Source organism: Stegostoma tigrinum, unplaced genomic scaffold (assembly GCF_030684315.1).
Source record: "Stegostoma tigrinum isolate sSteTig4 unplaced genomic scaffold, sSteTig4.hap1 scaffold_109, whole genome shotgun sequence".
Lineage (NCBI taxonomy): Eukaryota > Metazoa > Chordata > Chondrichthyes > Orectolobiformes > Stegostomatidae > Stegostoma > Stegostoma tigrinum.
Genome location: NW_026728060.1, coordinates 98,722 through 118,015, shown reverse-complemented (window position 1 = coordinate 118,015; position 19,294 = coordinate 98,722). Strand labels below are relative to the sequence as shown.

The window sequence follows — 19,294 nt, the reverse complement described above, 5'->3', positions numbered from 1 at the left end:
GCTCTGAGGGAGTGTCAATCGATCTGAAACGCAAGCACTGATTTCTCTCCACAGATTCTGCCAGACTTTTCCAGCAATTTCAGCTTTTGTTTCCAAATTAGAGCATCCGCAGTTCCTCCCGCGTTATTACTTTCAAAATCTGACTGGGAGAGACTATTTGCAGGTAAAGATTGGGAATCAGGACTCCTTTAAAAAAGAGATCAGGAGAGTCCAGAGACAGTTTGTTCATGGTAATGTGAAGGGCAGGGCTGGTAGGTGCCAGGAATGCTGAAAATAGAGAAAGTGAGGGTCCGGTTAAGAAAAACGAAGCATATGTTGTGTTGGGATTGAGTGAATCCCTGGACGAGCATAGGGGCAATGTGTATCTTACGGAGGGAAATCAAGCGTGCATAAAAGGGACATGAAATAGCTTTGGCAAGTACAGTTAAGGAGCATCTAAAGAGATTCTATAACAATAATAAGGGCAAAACAGTAATGAGGGAGAGAGTAGAGCCCTTTAAAGATCAAAAAGGCCGTCTGTGTGTGAAACCGCAGGAGATGGGTGAGATACTAAATGAATATTTCACATCAGTATTTCCCCTGGAGAAAGACATGGAAGCTAGAGAACTTGGGGAAATAAATACTGATGTCCTGAAAACAGTCCATATTACAGAGGAAGTGCTGGAGGTTTTAAAATGCATAAAGGTGGATAAGTCCCTCTGACCTGATCAGGTGTAACCCAGAGCTTTGTGGGAAGCTCGGGTAAATTACTGGGCCCTTTGCTGAGATATTTGTATCATCAAAAACCATGTGCAAGGTGCCAGCAGACTGGGGGTTGTTTAACACGGTGCCATTATTTCAGAAAGGTGGTAAGAAAAAGCCAGGGAACTATAAGCTGGTGAGCCTGACTCCAGTGGTGGATAAGTTGTTGGAGGGGATCCTGAGGGATAGGATTTACAGGTATTTGGAAAGGCACGCACTGACTACAGAAAATGAACATGGCTATGTGTGTGCGGAATTGTCTCTCACTAACTTGTTTGAGTTTTTTTTTAAAGAAGTAATGAAGAAGATTGTTGAGGGTGGAGCAGTGGATGTTGTTTATATGAACTTCAGTCAGGCATTCAACAAGGTACTGCATGGGTAGACTGCTAAGCAATGTTTGATTACATGGAAAACGGGGACAGCTCGCCATTTGGGCACAAAATTGGCTCAAAAGTAGGAGACAGAAGGTAATAGAAAGTTCCTTTTCGGACTGAAGGCCTGTGACCAGTGGTGTGCTACAAGGATTAATGTTGGCTCTACTGCTTTCTGTCATTTATGTAAATGGTTTGGATGTGAACACAGGAGGTATGGATAGTAGAAATGCAGACGACACCGAAATTGGAGGTGTAGTGGACAGCGAAGAAGGTTACCTGAGAGTACAACAGGACATTGATCAGCTGGGCCAGCGGGCCAAGGAGTGGCAAATGGAGTTTAACTTAGATAAAGGTGAGGGTCTGCATTTTGGAAAGTCAAATTACAGCAGGGCTTATAAACTTAGCAGTGAGATCCTGGGGAGTGTTGCAGAACAAAGAGACATTTGGGTGCAGGTGCATTGTTCTTTGAAAGTGCAGTTGCAGGTAGATAGGATAGTGAAGTGGGTGTTTGGTGTGCTTGCCTTTATTGCTCAGTGCATTGACCAGAGGAGTTGGAAGGTCACGTTGCAGCTGTATAGGTCATTGGTTAGCCTACTTTTGGAATACTGCATCCAATTCTGGCCTCTCTGCTATAGGAAAGATGTGAAACTTTACACGATTCATCGACCTGTCATTACCAGGATTCATTACAAGGATGTTGCCAGGTTTGGAGGGTTTGAGCTATCAGGAGTGGCTGGGGCTATTTTCCATGGAATATCAAAGACTGAGGGGAGAGAATTTTTTAAAACATCATGATAGACATGGGGACGGTGAATAGCCAAGGTTTTTTTTTCCCGGGGAGAGCAGTTGAAAACTACAGCACATAGGTTTAAGGTGAGAGGAGATAGATTTGAAAAAGACCTAAGGGGTAATGTTTAAACGCAGAGGGTGTTGCATGTATCGAACAAGCTGCCAGAAGAAGTTGTGGAAGTGGGTACAATGACAGTTAAAAGGAATCTGGATGGGTATATAAATAGGAAGGTTTAGAGGGATATGGGCCAAATGCTGACAAATCGGACTCGATCAGTTCAGGATATTTGGTTGGCATGGACAATTGGACCAAACGCTCTGTTTTGGTGCTGTACAGCTCAATGACTCCATGAGTACCAGAGACTCTTAAACCGGAGAACAAAGTCCTCCTCATTCAGGCTTAGGCTGAGGAGTAGGACCTGTCCACTCTGTCCATTTCTTTTCTGTTTCTTCCCTCCTTTTTTTGCTTCTTTCTTTTCAGTAACGTCCTGAATGTCATGCCTCAGTGTGGGTCCGGCAAGGTGATCTGTCGGCTGGCATGCTCTCAGCATGGACTTCTGGCCTTGAGGTGATTCCAGAGCAGTCTCCCGGCCTCGAGAGGCTCAAAGTGAAGCCTGGCATGGTCAGGTGTCAAAACTCAAACTGGAGGCTCGGTGCCAGCGCGAGCTGTGTTGAAAGGACTGACATTCTAACTTTACATTTATATTTTAAAATTTATTCCTATGATCTATCATAGTGATTTTTTTTATTATTTAGTGTTCTCACTTATTCCTCTGATCTATGATCCTGGAACTTTTCTTTCTTTATTTTTCTAATTGTCTTCCTGACCAAGACTTTGTACTTAAGAATCTTAACCTGGGTACCTCTGTACCTAAAATGGCCCAGTACGTGGCATTTGAGTATATGTGACAATAAAGCTACTTCTCAGATTCAGTTCTAACATGGCACCTTATATTTGGGGACTACGCCCTCTGGTCCTATAGTCTCCCATGAAGGGAATATCCTTTCAACATTCACCCTGTCAAGCCTCTTAAGAATCCTGTACAATTCAACAAAATCACATCCTCGGTTTTTTGTAATTTCCAGACAGTCGTGTCCCAATCTGTTTAGCCTTTGCTCATAAGGTCATCCCAACACATTGGAGATCATCTAGTGACCCTTCTTTGTGCTGCCTCCAGTAAAATGATATCTTTTAAATAAGGGAGGAAAAACTGCTGACATAGTTCAAATGTGTCCCACCAGCACACCTCCCTCGTCTTACATTCCAACCCCTTAAAGTAAGGGCCAATATTCGATTAGTCTTCATGTTTACCTGCTGCATCTGTGTCTAGCTTCCTGTGTTTTGTGCACAAGGAACTCAATTAACTCTGTTGCAGATTTCTGCTTTTTTTTCATTTGAATAAAACAACTCTTTTGTTCGTCTTTCCAAAAGTACCAAATTTGTATTTTCCAACATTATACTCCATTTGCTTTTCATCTACTCAAATAGCAATATTTCATTGTGAACTGTTTGTATCTCTCTCGCAACCCGTCTTTCTACTTATTTTTCTGTTTTCTGCAAATTCGGCCCAGGTACTTACACTTCATTGCTCCAAGTTATTTATATTTGTTGTAAACAGTTGCCGTCCCAGTGCTGATCCCTGTGAAATTCCACTGGTCACAGGTCACCAAGTTGAAAAAGAACCTCTAATCCCTGCTCACTGCTTCCTGGCTGTTAGCCAATTCTCCATCCATGTCACCTTATAACCTCCAACACCATGGTTTTTATTGTAAGGCTGAACCTTTTGTGAGGTACCTTGTTGAACGCCTGCTCGAAGTCCAAATACAACACATGTACTGGTTCCTCCCGAACTGCTCAGTTCAGCATTCTTCAAAAAACTAATAGTAAGACATGATTTCTCTTTCATGGAGTCATGATGACTCTGTTTAATTAGATTATTGCTTTCCAAATGCACTGTTATGATTTCCTTAATGATTGATCCCAACACCTTTTCAACAATAAACGTTTGGACTAAAGTTACCTGCCTTTTGCCTCCCTCTTTTTGAATAGGGGTGTCACATTGGCAGTTTTCCAGATACTTCCCCAGAATCCAAAGATGAGGAAAACTACAACAGTACACCCACTATTCCTGGAGCTAACTCTTCCATCTGTCCCACCAATGCTTGTGCCAGCACGAGTTGCCCCACAGCGCTGATGTGACAGTCACTGCAAACACCATTATACAACAGTCTTGCACAGAAACTCTTTGAAAGTGCATCAAGGCCAATGTGGCCTTTGCACTGAAGCTTGCATTTTACAAATGGCATGGGGTCAGTGATGCAAGTGAGTAGACGGATATCAGAGGCCGTTTTTAATGGAGGCACCTTTCCCACATATTGCAAACAAACTGTTCCAATCCTGGCAGAGCCATTATTTGTTCAACCAATTTCTCCATCAGCTGCCGCCCCATCCCCGCCAATAGAGATTTCCTGTGTGGTGCCAAGGTACCTGCCTTGCTCTCTAGGATTATTACTGTCAATTGCCCCGATACATGGTTTGTGGAGGTGAGCTCTCAACACAAATTGCTGATCGGAGGTTATATTTAGTGAGGCAGCACTAATTAGAGATGAAGTATACTCCATCAGCCCAGAATTTGTCTTCTACTTCAAAAAAGAATGAAACAAAAGATTGCAATTTAAGTTTTTTAATTTAAACAAATGTAAGAACATCAAAAACATTTACTGAACACTATTTTTAGAAACGAAACTTAGATAAAGAACTCAGATGATTTCCTCTTCTACCTGTGGCTGGTATTGTTGGCATAGCCTCGATGTTGAACCATTTTAGTTTTAAAATGGTTATGTGTAAATGTCTAATTAGTGAATCCTATGTCGAGCACCAAGCGATTTACAGGAGGAGAAGGAAATAAGATACATACGACCTCTCAAAAAATCAGGGTGGTGAGCTCTCTAAAGTCCTTCCTCACCAGAGCTCATTGATTCACATTGGGAAGGAGGCTCGAACATTGCCTGTGGAAGAAAGGAATGCCAGAAATGTTAAAGTGCTTGTTGTTCCTGGTGTTAATTTATACGTAGTGCAAATGTGAATTTGATAGAGACTCAAATATTGTTAAAAATTCCTGATATTTTTCTACTTTGAATGGATTATTGTTTTGGATCCATTTGAAAAGTGAGTATACATAACCAACACTGTCCTCCACATAAGATGTGATTGCATGAAGATGAAAAGGTCAATGAATGAGTTTCAGATTAGGCTGTTAACCAATGAGACCCACTTGAAACAATGACAGACCTGAGTAATGGAACATAAACAGATAAACTAGGAACAACAGGTGTATTACAGTATTCATGTCTGAGGTGATCTGGACCCCTGTGCATCTTTTAAATACCTTTTATCCGCAAAAATGGGTTGCACTTTACAAATATATATTCTCTTACACACGCACGCACATCTCACAATATAACCATTCAAAATAAATTCATTATAAAGCAGAGCACTAATTAAAGTCTCAAACAAGTGCAATACCACTGGCAATAATAAACAATGCTATTATTTCTTGCAGTTGCAGTGAGTTAAAAACATATCAATGGGTTTTTAATCCAGAATTAGCTAAAACCACTGGAAACATAAGTACTGAAGGCACAAAAGGTTGGCTGGAGACTTTAAAGGCTGAGCCAAACAGTCCAGATGAAGTACTTATCATCTCACCTAATGGTTTGGATAAATGGTTAGTTTGTTAGTTTTTTTTTCCCTGAGATGGCTTGCACTTTACAGATATATCCCCTCATACACAAATCACTCACTCTTACACTCTGACAGTTTCATTCAGTCTCACACTGACACACACAGTCTCACTCTCAATTTCTCACTCAGCCTGTTATAGTCACACACACAGTCAGTCAGTCTGACTCATACTTCACGCAGCCTCACTCACACTCAGTTTCACTCACAAATAATCGACTCATTCACACACGTGGACTGACTCACTTCCCACACACTCTCACACAGTCTCAGTCACATCCAGTCTCACACAGTCTCAGAAGCACAATCTCACACACTCTCACTCATACAGTGTCATGCTGACTTTGCAGTTTCACTCTCACAACTTCACGCACACACATCAGTCTCATACGTAGCCTCACTGACTTTTTCACTCACACACATGGTCTCAGTCTCACACATACAGTCCCATACTCACTTTGCACAGTCTCATTCTCACTTCACACAGTCTCACACACGTAGTTTGACTCACTCCCACACAGACACTGACATTGTGTCACACGCACAAACTCAGGTTTAAACACACACATGCTGAATCTTGACTCTCACACACCAACTCAGTCTCACTCACACAGGCTGTCTCTGACACTCTTAGTCAGTCTCATTTTGAGTGCACGCAGCCTCACTTGCACACAGCCTCACTCGCACGCAGTCTCACTTGGAGGTTCACGCACACAGTATTGTTCTGACACACCTTGCCTCTCACACACTCACAATCTCACTCTTCACAGTCTCAGTCAAACATGGTCTTATTCAAACTCACTCAATCACACATGCTCTCTCACTCATACATTCTCACACAATCTTATTCAGAGTCCCACCCACACACAGCCCCACTCAGACTCTCTCACTCACACACACATTCTTGGTCACACACATGGTCTCACTCTCACAAATGCATGGTCTCATTCATATACAAATCCCTAGTTTCTCTCTCTCAATCTAACTCTGACTCTCTCTCTCACAGTCTCACTCACACATAGGGTCTCACTCACGCACACGCTTTCACTCACTGTCTCACTCTGACTTCATACAGTCCCACTCTCTCACACCGAAACTCTCAGTATCACTCACGCACAGGCTCATACTGACTGTCATTCAGTCTGACTCACACACACGGTCTGACTCTAACTTCACACAGTCTCACTCTTACACATCAGCTCACTCTGACTCTCACTCTCACGGTCTCACTAACGCATACCGTCTCACTCTGACTTCCCACAGTCTCACACACGCACTCACACAGTTTCACTCACTCTCACTAACTTGGCACTCACTCACACACATGGTTTGACTCGTGCTCTCACAATCTCACTCACATAATCTCACTCTCACACACTTGGTCTCACTCATGTAGCCCGTATAATAATTTTCTGTAAAATTGAACATTAAGTTCAAACAGTTCAGGTCTCAAACAAGTGCAATATCACTGGCAGTAATAAACAACTCCATTATTTCTTGTAGTTGCCCTTTGTTGAGGGCATGTCAATGGCATTCTCTCCAAATTAGTTTAAACCACTGGAGAAATAAAAATATTGAAGGCAGGAATGGAGAGCTGAAGAGTTTAAAGGCCAAACCAAACACTTCAGTTGAAGTATTCATCATCCTGCCATTGGCTGAACAAATGGCCGGTTTGCTTTTTAACCAAACAACCATTGAGCAACCCAGGCAAATTCAATCACAATTGGTCAACAAGATTGATACGTAAAAGATTCTTTTTCTCATCCAACCAATTGAAACATGACTGTGATGTTCATAGAAGACAGGTGGCAGGGTTCAATTCTCCAGCCTTCCAGAAAAAATAGCTGATGTGCAAGATGTTTGAAAAGGACAAACAAGCACTGGACTCAAAAGTTAATGTTAAGCAATTGTCTGAAATCAAGTCACTCTATCCAAATTGTCCAATAATTTAAAGTAGAAAACTGCCAAAGTAATTTATTCATATATTGCAGGGTTTTTGATACTGAGCAGAGATTTGAGATCCATCAGAGTCCCGTGAAACATTATGTTCCTTACAGCTAAAACTTGCATAGACATGAAGATCTTCTTTCGGTGAATCTCAGGATGAAGTCGTGACTCACTTCCTTGTTCATTGCGTAATACAGGATGGCATCGGCTGGAAGTATGAGCACTGAAAAAGCAGAGGGAAAGCATATTATTATTCACACGTGTTTTCATCACATTGATTGTGCACAGGTCCAACTGCTTCCGGGATATGGAAATATCAATGGCTGGGAGGAACAGAACAAATGTACTGCAAGGATTCAGAATGTATTACAAAACACAAGAGAAAATCTTGGAGTTATACCATCCTCAGGTAAACTCAATAACTGAAAACCATTATATCTGAGACCCATTCTCAGGATGAGCATTGTTGGTCAAGACTAAAATCCATTTCAAACCCCTCGCTGTCCGATGGCACATGCCTTCTTCATGACAGTTTGTACAATTGACTGGCTTTATTCGGCCACATATGAGGCTGTGAAGAGTCAGTCAAGCAGACAGTAGCCCAGGTAAAGATGTCAGATTTTCCTTCCTATAGAACAATGCAAAACCCCAATTGATTCACGAATGACCCAGCAGCTACATGTCATTTCTGCTGATACCAGCATCAAACACAAAAAGGTGCAGTGTGTTCAACGTGAAAACACTGAGAAAAGCTATCCTCTCCTTCAGCATTGTGTTGGAATCTTGAAACTAACACCACTGAGGGCACCTAAATCAAACACAAGTTAGTGACACAGCCTATGACCATTTTCTGAGGGCAATGATGGACGCAGAATAAATTCCAGCTTTGTCAGTGAGGCTTGTATCCAGAGGATTGATTTTTCTTTACTTTGAAAACTGACAGGGATAGCATGCTGCAAAGGCATTGGGACCTTTCATTTTCATAAGGCATTCTGCTTAACACAGCCTGGATGGCAAGTTTTAAACCACAGCAGAATTAAACCCATGAGTCCTCGTTTCTACTTTTCAACAGGAAATGGAGTGGGGGGAGGGTTGCTACAGATTAGCAACTTGACAGCAGGGACCCCATCCATGTTTCTGGACTCTCAGCCATGGGCCAAAAAGAGGGGAAGAACAGATTAATTTCAGCAACAGGAAACATTTATTTTGGAATAACCAGTTAAAATAAGAATGAACAAAGCAATGTGAATAATGCCACACCCAAATCCTGATGTACATCCTTCACTCAATATGGCTTTAGGTAGTTTTACAAAGGGGCTACTGGACTCCAAACACTACCCCTGACTTCTCTCTACATGTGCTGCTACTGCTGCTATGCTTTTCCAGCAGTTTCTGATTTCCAGCATTTGTGGTTCTTTGTTCTGATTTGGCTTTAGGGCAATCTGATGAAATAATTTGCTTTTATTAGGTGCAGATATTAGTTGTTTATTGGCTTTACATTCCTCAGAGTTGAATCCTGCTGAACAGGGTTGGATATGTTAAATGGTACAAATTTAGATATCTTCAGCTTTTTGGTGAAATCAAAAGAAAATATCAATTCCCTTGCAGTGGCTATGCTGTTCAGAAATAGATTTAACTTAAATTGAAGCAATTTCCACTGCTCACCTTTATTTGATTCAATGATCTGTGCTAGAGCAAATTGCTGAGGACGCTCGGGTTCAAATTTGAGCGCGGTCATGGCTTTGTTGAGAACTTCAGATACACGATCTTGATTAGTCACCTAATTAAAACAACATTCACTTTTCATTAATGCATTATACACACACACCAAATGAAATATATAAAGCCTCAATTTCCAAAGGGCTTATAAATATAGCTGCTTTCACCCAGAAAACTAATTGGGACATTACACTGAAAGCTGTAAAAGTTACATTAATGAAATAATATCTGGTAGGACTGTTATTGTAAAATCTGCATTCGATGCACCATAACACAGTTACTGTGAACAGTAAAGGTTGGAATTTGAATGGAAACAGAGCCCAGTGATCAAGTTTACCTATACACACAGTTTGAAACAAGTAATTGGTGACGACATTCATAATTTAAATAATCCACTTCCATCCCCTCCCACCCAAAACCCCCACACCATTTGACATAATGGGAACTGCAGATGCTGGAGAGTCCGAGATAACAAAATGTGGAGCTGGATGAACACAGCAGGCCAAGCAGCATCTCAGGAGCACAAAAGCTGATGTTTCGGGCACAGACCCTTCAACAGAAAAGCTTTGTTTCAAGGCTGAAGAGATTACAAGAGAGTCGCAGTGGGAGAGAGATCCACTGAGGTTTGTCCGGAGAGAGGAGGGTAACTTCTTCAGGTGAGGTATCCCTGGAAGAGGCTTCACAATGAGGTTAAAATTGTATCAGAGATAATGGGAACTGCAGATGCTGGAGAATCCAAGATAACAAAGTGTGGAGCTGGATGAACACAGCAGGTCAAGAAGCATCTTTGCTGCACAAAAGCTGATGTTTCAGGCCTAGACCCTTCATCAGAAAAGGGTCTAGGCCTGAAAGGTCAGATTGTGTGCTCCTAAGATGCTATGCTGCTTGGCCTGCTGTGTTCATCCAGCTTCCCACTTTGTTACCCCCATACAATTTGCCTGCTTTTAACATTTATTGTCATTACAGCAAATGGCTCAATGTTGTTTGTGAAGTCTGACATTTCCTAATGTTATGCTTATTCATATAAGTTATTCATAAAATTGCTTTAACAGTTTGAAACATTTAGCAATTTGTGATTTGAAGACAGTGCAAATATTTAATATTCAATCATAATGTGACTGTACAGGAATAATATTTGATAGTCAGGATATTGAGAAGACCAATTTTTTGGGCAATTGTCTGCTTTTGTTTAATTCTGTGTTATATTTGGAAATTGCTTTTCTCAGCTCAAGTTTGAGCAATGACCTGGAAGATGAAATGCACCAGCAAATTTTCTGTTTCTTCTGGAGAACTGCAATGTTTTCTGGTTGAGTAGACTCACACTTAATTCTACTTTAATAGTGCGAGAGTTCATGGCTAAAAAAAATACTTTTGCCACCCAGTCAAACGCAAAGATCATATTAAATATATTAATGGATAGCAAATCTGAAAAATCCAAAAAATGTAGTGGAATTAAATCCCTGAGGAAGTGGCAGATGTAGACACAATTACAACGTTTAAAAGACATTTGAATAAGTACATAAATAGGAAAGGTTTGGGGGGATATTTTGTTCGGTACGTCTTGACAATTCTATAAGTGGTCGAGTCAAATATTACACAACTAGAGATTAGATGAACGACATTATCTTTCTAAAGAAGGGTCTAGGCCCGAAAAGTCAGCCTTCCTGCTCTTCTGATGCTGCTTGGCCTGCTGTGTTCATCCAGCTCGACACCTTGTTAACTTACATGAACTAACATCCCCTAAAGTGATCTTTTTTGAATAACCAATACCTTTTCCACTCTGTATGCTCACACTTTAAATGATTAATCACTAATTTTAGTGATTAATTGGTGATACATTGGATTTTCTAAATTATGTTCGAAGAAGTGCCACACAAGTGTGCAAGCAAAATTGAAGCCTGTGGAATGAAATGGGCAGTGGCGGTATAGACACAAAATTGGGTGAGGATGAGAACATAGAATAATGAAGTAGAATAATGAAGAACAGTCATTTGCTCAGGCTAACTAAAGTAAATGAGGGAAACTGTTTACTGGCCCTTCTAACACTATGTACCAAGGTCAAAATCTAAGGTCATTGGTGGGGAGAAAAAGCAAAAACAAAAAAGAATCCTGCTTTTTCCAAACTGCAATATCCGAATAGGTGGGTAAAGCAGATTAAATAACTTTCTAAAGACAACTGAATAATTACATGGAGCAAAATTTGCAGGGCAGGGGTAAAAAGGGCAATGGTGGTGGTGGTGGGGGAGGTGGGTGGCGAATTTAGCTACTTCTTACTGAGATTTAGCACAGACACAATAAGTCAAGCTTTTTAGTTTTGCTTTGTGATAACATTCCACGATTCTCTAGTTGGCCTCTCATGACTGTGTTAGTTGGCAACAATTTGTTGCACATTCATCAGGAGACATTATCGTCATTTTGGTTGAGAATTTTGTTTTCTGTGTTTCATAGATGTCCAATTTAAATAGGCTGTTTGCCATTTGCTTATCCAAATTCTGCCTCAGATCTTAGGCTGGTTCTGCCCATCTACAGCTCACTGACAAGCTAACAAATATTCTCTTTACCAGAGTAAAGAGGCGCTGTTTGTCAACAATATTTAAACACCAGAAGCAATTTCCACGCGTCACACTGACCTCTGTGGAGGCACAATCAGAGTATGACTGATCCTTTCAAGGAAAATACATGATCAAACAAAACAACCTATGTGCCTTCTAATTTGGCCAATATTCCTTCGGCTTTCCTGAACTAGCCAGTAGGCAACTATTCTGGTTTGGATTGCACTCTTGCTATTGGAACACTTTGCCTGCAACGGTAGTAGATTCGCCAACTTTAAGTACATTTAAGTCGACATTGAACAAGCATATGGATGTACATGGAATAGTGTAGGTTAGATGGGCTTCAGATTGGTATGACAGGTCGGCACAACATCGAAGGCCGAGGGGCCTGTACTGTGCTGTAATGTTCTATGTTCTTCTCCAACCCATTTTTGATGTGCTTTCTTCCATGTACCAGCCTTTTAAATTTCACATGAGCCAAAACCAGGAAAGAAATATTCAATATCTCTGCTAATATTACTCGATTAGTTTACAGATGGGCCAAAGTGCTTGTGGTCAGCTAACTGAAGATCTGGTACATCGTTGCTGATTTATTGTACAGTTAATGATACGTGTTAATTTGTGATATTTCCTCTTCAATAGTTATCGGTTCATCCACAAAGTGGGGCAACAGAGTGCTGCACCTTGCCAGGAGAAATGCAAGGAAAATGTGTTCAGGCCTAAAACCTAAACATTGCTAGTGCATTACAAAACAGTATCAAAATGACGGTCAAAGCACTCCTATTGACCAAAAAAGACTTCAGCAATGTGGAAAATACACAATGAATATGACTGCATGGCAACAAATAATTGGGATAAAAATTCCTCTTGCGATACTGGCAGAGAGCAATGGCAATTATTTGGACCGAGCATGACGAGAGCAACCAGTCCAGGGACTTACCAAAATCATTTTGAATTGTTGTGCTCTGTCCTCCTCTAATCGGACTCGGATGAGGCAGCTTTTCTCATTCTGGCGGTTGTCCCTCCGACGTGTTGTACACCAGCAGCTGCCCAAACCCGCACGCCTACCAGACTTGGCTGTGTCATAATTTGGTTTTGCTGGTGCACCACTGTTGGATGAACCTCCAGAGGAGGCGGTATCCACGGATTTTAATGACTGTGGAATAATTATTTTGTTTAAGAAGACGTTTGTCAATTGTTGCACATTAGAAACTTCCCCCTTTCCAGTTATATTTATTATTACACAAAATATGCTCGCCTGCTGCCCATAAAGGTGAAGGCATTCTGCGCAGGACAGCTTAATTGTAAGAACATGAAGTTGCACATGAATTCTTGGTCGTTGCTGTCTTGTGAATTTTTTTACTTGCAGTTCTTTCCTCTACCAGGAAAGATCACTTCTGAGGAATTATACCCCTGTTTGTGTTTACGAGCTGTTCAGTCAACATCAACAATTCGGTACTTAGCATGCCCATAAATTACTAATTAGTTTCCCTCAGCACAATAACATTGTGGTCATTTCACTTAACCATGTAAACTGGTGCTTCAATTCTAAGTTTGTCAGATAAACCCTTTGGGGTTTCAGTTTGCACTCAGTATGTGAACATGCTTACATAAATATTTATTTGCCCACTTCACCCTGCTACGCACAGAAATCTTGAATACAACTACAATGTTTGGAGTTAAAACACACATTTATGAAGTGTGGGTGACTGCGAATGGGCCAACAAGTGTATGGTGCAGGTCAGAATGTGTGCGGCACAGCACCACTGGCAGAAAGAAAGAGAGAGATAGCAACAGCAAAACACACAGAGATAGAGAACTAAAGAAACCGGAAGCGAAATCATCCAAGTCACTGCAGCTCTTAGTTTATTATTAATACAGAGGCAGTCACAACACTAAACAGGAGAATCTATAAAAAGGAAGAGGGTATTTTAAAACAAAAAATACCACTCCAAAACACCCAAATGTGACCTAATAATACTTAGCCCAATTCATGGGAGAATACATTGCGAAAACATTCCTGGGACAAGTCCTAGACATATTCTATAAACAATAACCATAACACAACTCTGATAATCATCCAGAATACAATGGTGTTTGGAAGAGAACACACTAATCAACAGCTCAAAGCCCAAATATTGAAGAAAAACAAAACATGCAGTCACGAGGACTCCATGCAGAGAGCTGCATTACTTTGTTGCAATTGCTGGATCAAGACCTGTCCAACATACTCTAAACACTGTTTTTGTGGGCAGTGAGCTTCAAGCTGCGACAGATGTACCCCATGCACTAAAATTTACTGTGTAGAAATTAAACATGCTGTGAATAATTAAAGATGAAATATTTTGGTTATTGATATGGCGATCTTTAAAAGAACATGTACAGCTTCCTTTGTACATTTTTAAAACCATATAAAATATCTAAACAAAACAAAGCAAACCACATCTGAAAAAAAATCAGCTCTCACTTCATGAGCGAATAATATCTTTTCTGGAATCAAATGCTTCAGTAACCAGCACAAAGGTTGAATTTTGCTGGGAATTGCACAGCTGTCTTGCCTTCGTTCTGAAAGCAAGTAACCCAACTTTGGCAAATGGGACCTGGGATGGAAAATTGCTGGCAGCAGCCAATTATGAAGATGCTTGATGGAACGGCATTCAAAATAAGGATTTCAGTCTGGCTTAAACATCAAAATGGCTATTAGGCTAATAGCTCTGAAAAGGAGAAGGAGATTGGCCAGTCAGTCATCCAGCTCCAGTGGCTGGGACGGTATCACTGAGTACCCTTGTGTCCTCTTGACTGCCAAAGTGTAGTCAGGATAATAGACGGCAGGAAGACAGAAGAAAGGAAGAAAAGAAGAAAAAAGTGTCTGGACATTATTAAACAAACCAGTGTCTCCAAGAACAACATATTTTATGTGATGAGTGCCTCACTATCTCACCTTTTCCAGCGCTTTTTGCGAGGTGCTTGGCTCTTCCATTTCCAAGTGTCTGGCTGAGGTAATGCTCTCGTCTGAATCCTCATTCCGAAGGGATGCTGGCTGCTCAGAGCTTTTAGTTGGAGCGCTGTGTACTTTAACACCTCTCCTTGAAAACAGGCTGCACAAGGGAAAGGGGACACAACAAAAATATGGAAACGTCATTGCATTCTAGACAAACTGTCAAAAAAAATAAACTAGAATGAAGGTATATTGATGATGAGAGTACCAGGAGTTTGATGTTCGCCACATTTGACCTGTGAGAAATTAACAGTGGCACACTCATACCAAGAGCTCGTATTACTAGTACTGAACACTGTTATATTGTCTAATAGTTAGGGAGTATATGAATAGGTGATAATGTTTGCATATTCAGATGGCACGAAAATCTGGACTTCTTGCAATGTTATTCAACCTGCTATCAACCTAGATCTTATGAAAGCCAAAATGTGGACTTGAATACCCAGAGAGTGGAAAATTTCCCCCAACCTGGCCACATGCTAGTGTGTACATAATTTCTTCCCGAAATCTGAAGTTTATTAAAAATAAAACATAAAACATAAAACAAAGTAACACCATTGATAATTGATAGAAAACTGTACACAGCACTTTGTCAGGTAGGACAGTGAACTCTGAATTTAGCCTTCAGTATATTGGTACTGCAAACGTTAGGATTTCTATTCAGTAACTTTCATTTATATTGCACGTTTAACATAGAAAATTTTCCAAAACTCTCAAAAGAAGTACAGCAGATGGCATGATAAAAAATTCCCACACTGAAAATCCTGATTGTTGGTATATTGGGCATTAAATAGTACAGGGAGCAAGAGCAGATGGCTGCTGAAATGTGAGATTGCACACTAATGTTGCAATGTTGATTGCCTGCACTTCGAGAATCACAATTAAGCCATGGAAGCCTAAATCACATCCATGTAACATCCACACTCATGTAAAGAGAAGATATCCCAGGAAGTGAATAAGTGTTTCCCTTCTCTTTCTTGGTTTCTATATAACAATAGTCACATGTCACAGTCCAGATCGCTGCAAGGCACAACACAGCAACAAGGCATGGTTTTTTTCTCTGAAACTCTAAACGGGTAGGTGGGGGAAAAATCTGACTTTGCTGAGTTCTGGTCAGTCCTTGCCTATTGAACAGAAATATAAGATAATATCTCCAACTCAGGAACATTACTGAAAACAATAACTTTGAAGTCTTTACACATGTATGCGTGACAACACAAACACATAATTTCATGTCAACTTCCACACGGAAAGAGATTTGAGTTTTGAGGTGGAGTTTCAAATGTGAGAAGCATGGCTGATAATTTTTCAACAGAAGATATTTCTGCTGCCTGCTGACCCACAAAGTAGCACACAAATCTGATTTTTCACTCAAAATTGTTAAACATTGCTAGTTTTCATTATACAGGCCCACAAATATGCAAATTTAATTCACTGTAACACCTTTTTTGCTTACTTGTCTCTCATAAACAAATTCATAAATTTAGCCATGGTGCAGAAACTTCTCAGTGGAAAAATGAGAATCGCGAGGCAATACCAAGCTCATCACAGGTCCACATTCTACATTCATGGCCATAGCAAAGAATCTGTATCAATCAGTCTACATTAGACACATGCATGAGGTGAGAATAACACCACCACTCCTTGCATCTTCTCAAATTACTCGACCAGTGACTAAAAACATCCCACTCCAATGAAACAATAATGACCACGCATCAAATGTCTCTATTTGTCAAGGAACAGATGTACTTATCTTTCTGTCCAATCATCCCGATAAAAAAGGAAATAATGAGATATCTGAGATGCTTAACATGGGATACTTACCAGCTGAGGCGCTTCAACACACTCTTTTTGGGCTTTGGCGGTTTCTCGAGTTCAGAGGAGCTGCAGGACAGCAGATGAACATGTTCAGACAAGATTCATTTAAAAAGAATCAGGTGCCTTTGTTCAATACTCTGAATATTTTTGGCAAAATGAATCATTTACAGAGAATTGAAACTGCATGAATGATAATTTTGTTTGCAAAAGGCAAGTGTTTTCAGGCAAAAGAACACTGAACATTACTTTGACTAATGAGCAACAAAATCTCTTCTGTGGGCACATCAATCTTTTCTGCTTTATGAACAGCAGAACAAGACAATAAGAATTCTGAAGAAGTGTCACCAGACCCGAAAGTTAACTCTGCTTTTTTTCCACAGATGCTGCCAGACCTGCTTAATTTTTTTCAGCAATTTCTCTTTGTGTTTCTGATTTCCAGCATCTGCAGTTCCTTTGGGTATTTTTTTTTACCAAGACGATAACCGTCTTCGTCTTTTTGCAGAACACATGGAATTGAAAAAAATTTGATGCAACACGACAGAATTGATTCATTGAGCAACTGGCTTTATCCTCATAGGTCAGAATTCATTGTCAAAACTTTGAAACCAAGGAAAAGGAAGACAGTAAGTAAACTGGCAGCTCACTAGCATTAAACAGCAATTATAACTAGAGAAGATTTCACACACAACCCTTAACTGTTTTACCTGCACACTCCTACAATACCAGTTACGTACTCGCTATCCTCACTTAAGTATTGTTGCATAAAGAACAAGTCTAGAAAATTCTCGTTTGAACGAAGGGTGTATGATGAGCAAGCAAACTGCAGGGATTTGATACCCAAAATTATTTCATATTCCTGAAAGAACACAAATAAATAATGAGCTGTTAAAGCAAGTTTAAACTGCTATAATTGCTCCTGCTAAATCCGAGTCCGTGGTATTTTGAACAGCATCAATAACTTTATTCAAAGTGCACAGTACATCATGTCACAAAAATATTTCTGCTTTGGAAATAAATGACACAAATGTGACTTTTCAAGGATAAATTTCTGTACAGATTATCCAGGAAGGTTTCAGGACACTAATTCCCAAAACAGTGCTTCAAAGATGGATTTTTTTTTTAAATGATTCACTTAAGAACAATACGCTGATTTCGGGTGAAGACAAGAAATGTAATGAAAGATCATTCATCGACGCAAAAGGAAGTCTGCCAAGTACAAAATAAGTGGCTGATCTATAGTAACTGGTACCAAGACAGACGGTGAAAATGTTGAGTTAATTTTTCAAAGTTGCACCACCACGAAATTGAATGGACCATGAGCAGCTCGAAGTTACTGGACTATTTTCTTTCAACCACAGTGGCTTCTTGGTTGAATCTTGTCACAATTTGACATGTAAAAAGGGCCAGGCCTCTCTAAGTCAAACTCTGACAACATGTTACTGCCAAGTTGTAAAGTGCCAGCCAGTTTTCAACAGGTCAGTGAAAAGAAACACTTCACTACATCCACATCAGCCACTACAAATGGCGGGCCATTTGACAGATTACATTCCAAGCTGGTGAATTGGAGTCACACAGCGTTGGATGCCTATTTTGCCACCCAGCTGATTTTACATCACATGGCCCAGTTTGGCAAATTCAGCATCAGCTACTTCTGATCGGAACCTATTCTATTCATAGGGATCTCAAGTTACAGCTCTGTTTGCCATAAGGTCAAATTCCTCTCGAATTAATATTCCCAGGTTGCCTGCTGAATGTTGCAGTACAAGACGAAAATACAATCTGTGTGGGTTTCCTCTGGGTGCTCTGGTTTCTTCCCAAGGTCCAAAGATGTGCAGGTTAGGTGGGTTGCCCATGCTAAATTGCCTGTCGTTCCCAGGGATATTTACGTTCTGTGGGTTAGACGTGGGGAATGGGTCTGGGTGGGACGCGCTTCAGAGTGGCCATGTGAACTTGTTGGGCCGCATGGCCTGTTTCCACACTGTGGGGATTTGATGACACCTTCAACAGTAACCATGGCAACAGGGATGTTTGAGAATTTGGTATTACTAAATTCAGAAATATGGAGTAAAAAATACTGCCCAGTCAGTGAGAACCCCAACAGCTGCAATCCCTCAATTTTTTGACATCCCATGACGAAATGATGTCTCTCATCTAAAGGAAAATACTAATATGGAGAGATTGTTTATCCAGTGTCTTCAATAATGAAATAGCTTCCATGACACTGAGATTAATTGAACAACATCTTCACTCACATAACACCTGGCATATCCTGTACGTGGCTGTGACTGCTCAATGGTAAATTGCAGCACATTAGCAGCGCAAAAGCAAGCCATTTGGCTGAACTGCTCCATGCTGATCTTTACACCTCTCCCACCTTGCTTCAACTCTTAATATGCCTCTTTTTGTCCTTTCTGACATCTAACTTTCTCTCAAATACATCTGTGCTCATCCTCTCAACGAGTCCTGGTAGCAGCAGCTTCTGCAATCTGGCTGCTCTGAGCAACAAAGCATCTCCTTAATTCTTTATTGGATTTATTAGTGACCATATACATTTAGGATGCAGTTGGGGACTCCCCCTACACCCCCAATCAAGCAAATAAAACAGCAAAAGAGT

At 40.6% G+C, this 19,294-nt stretch overlaps 1 protein-coding gene across 1 annotated transcript in view; it reads right to left on the bottom strand.

The window, feature by feature from the left end:
- Positions 1–14,902: 14,902 nt before the first annotated feature.
- The window catches only part of LOC132207592 (ral guanine nucleotide dissociation stimulator-like 1), a 61,781-nt gene continuing 57,389 nt past the window's right edge, over positions 14,903–19,294 (bottom strand). Inside the window, exons 22-23 of the mRNA XM_059643547.1 lie at positions 16,687–16,746; positions 14,903–14,962 (exon numbers count right to left, since the gene is read on the bottom strand). Of these exons, the coding sequence (XP_059499530.1) occupies positions 16,738–16,746 (9 nt within the window). The 3' untranslated portion in view covers positions 14,903–14,962; positions 16,687–16,737. The remainder of the gene's footprint in view (positions 14,963–16,686; positions 16,747–19,294) is intronic.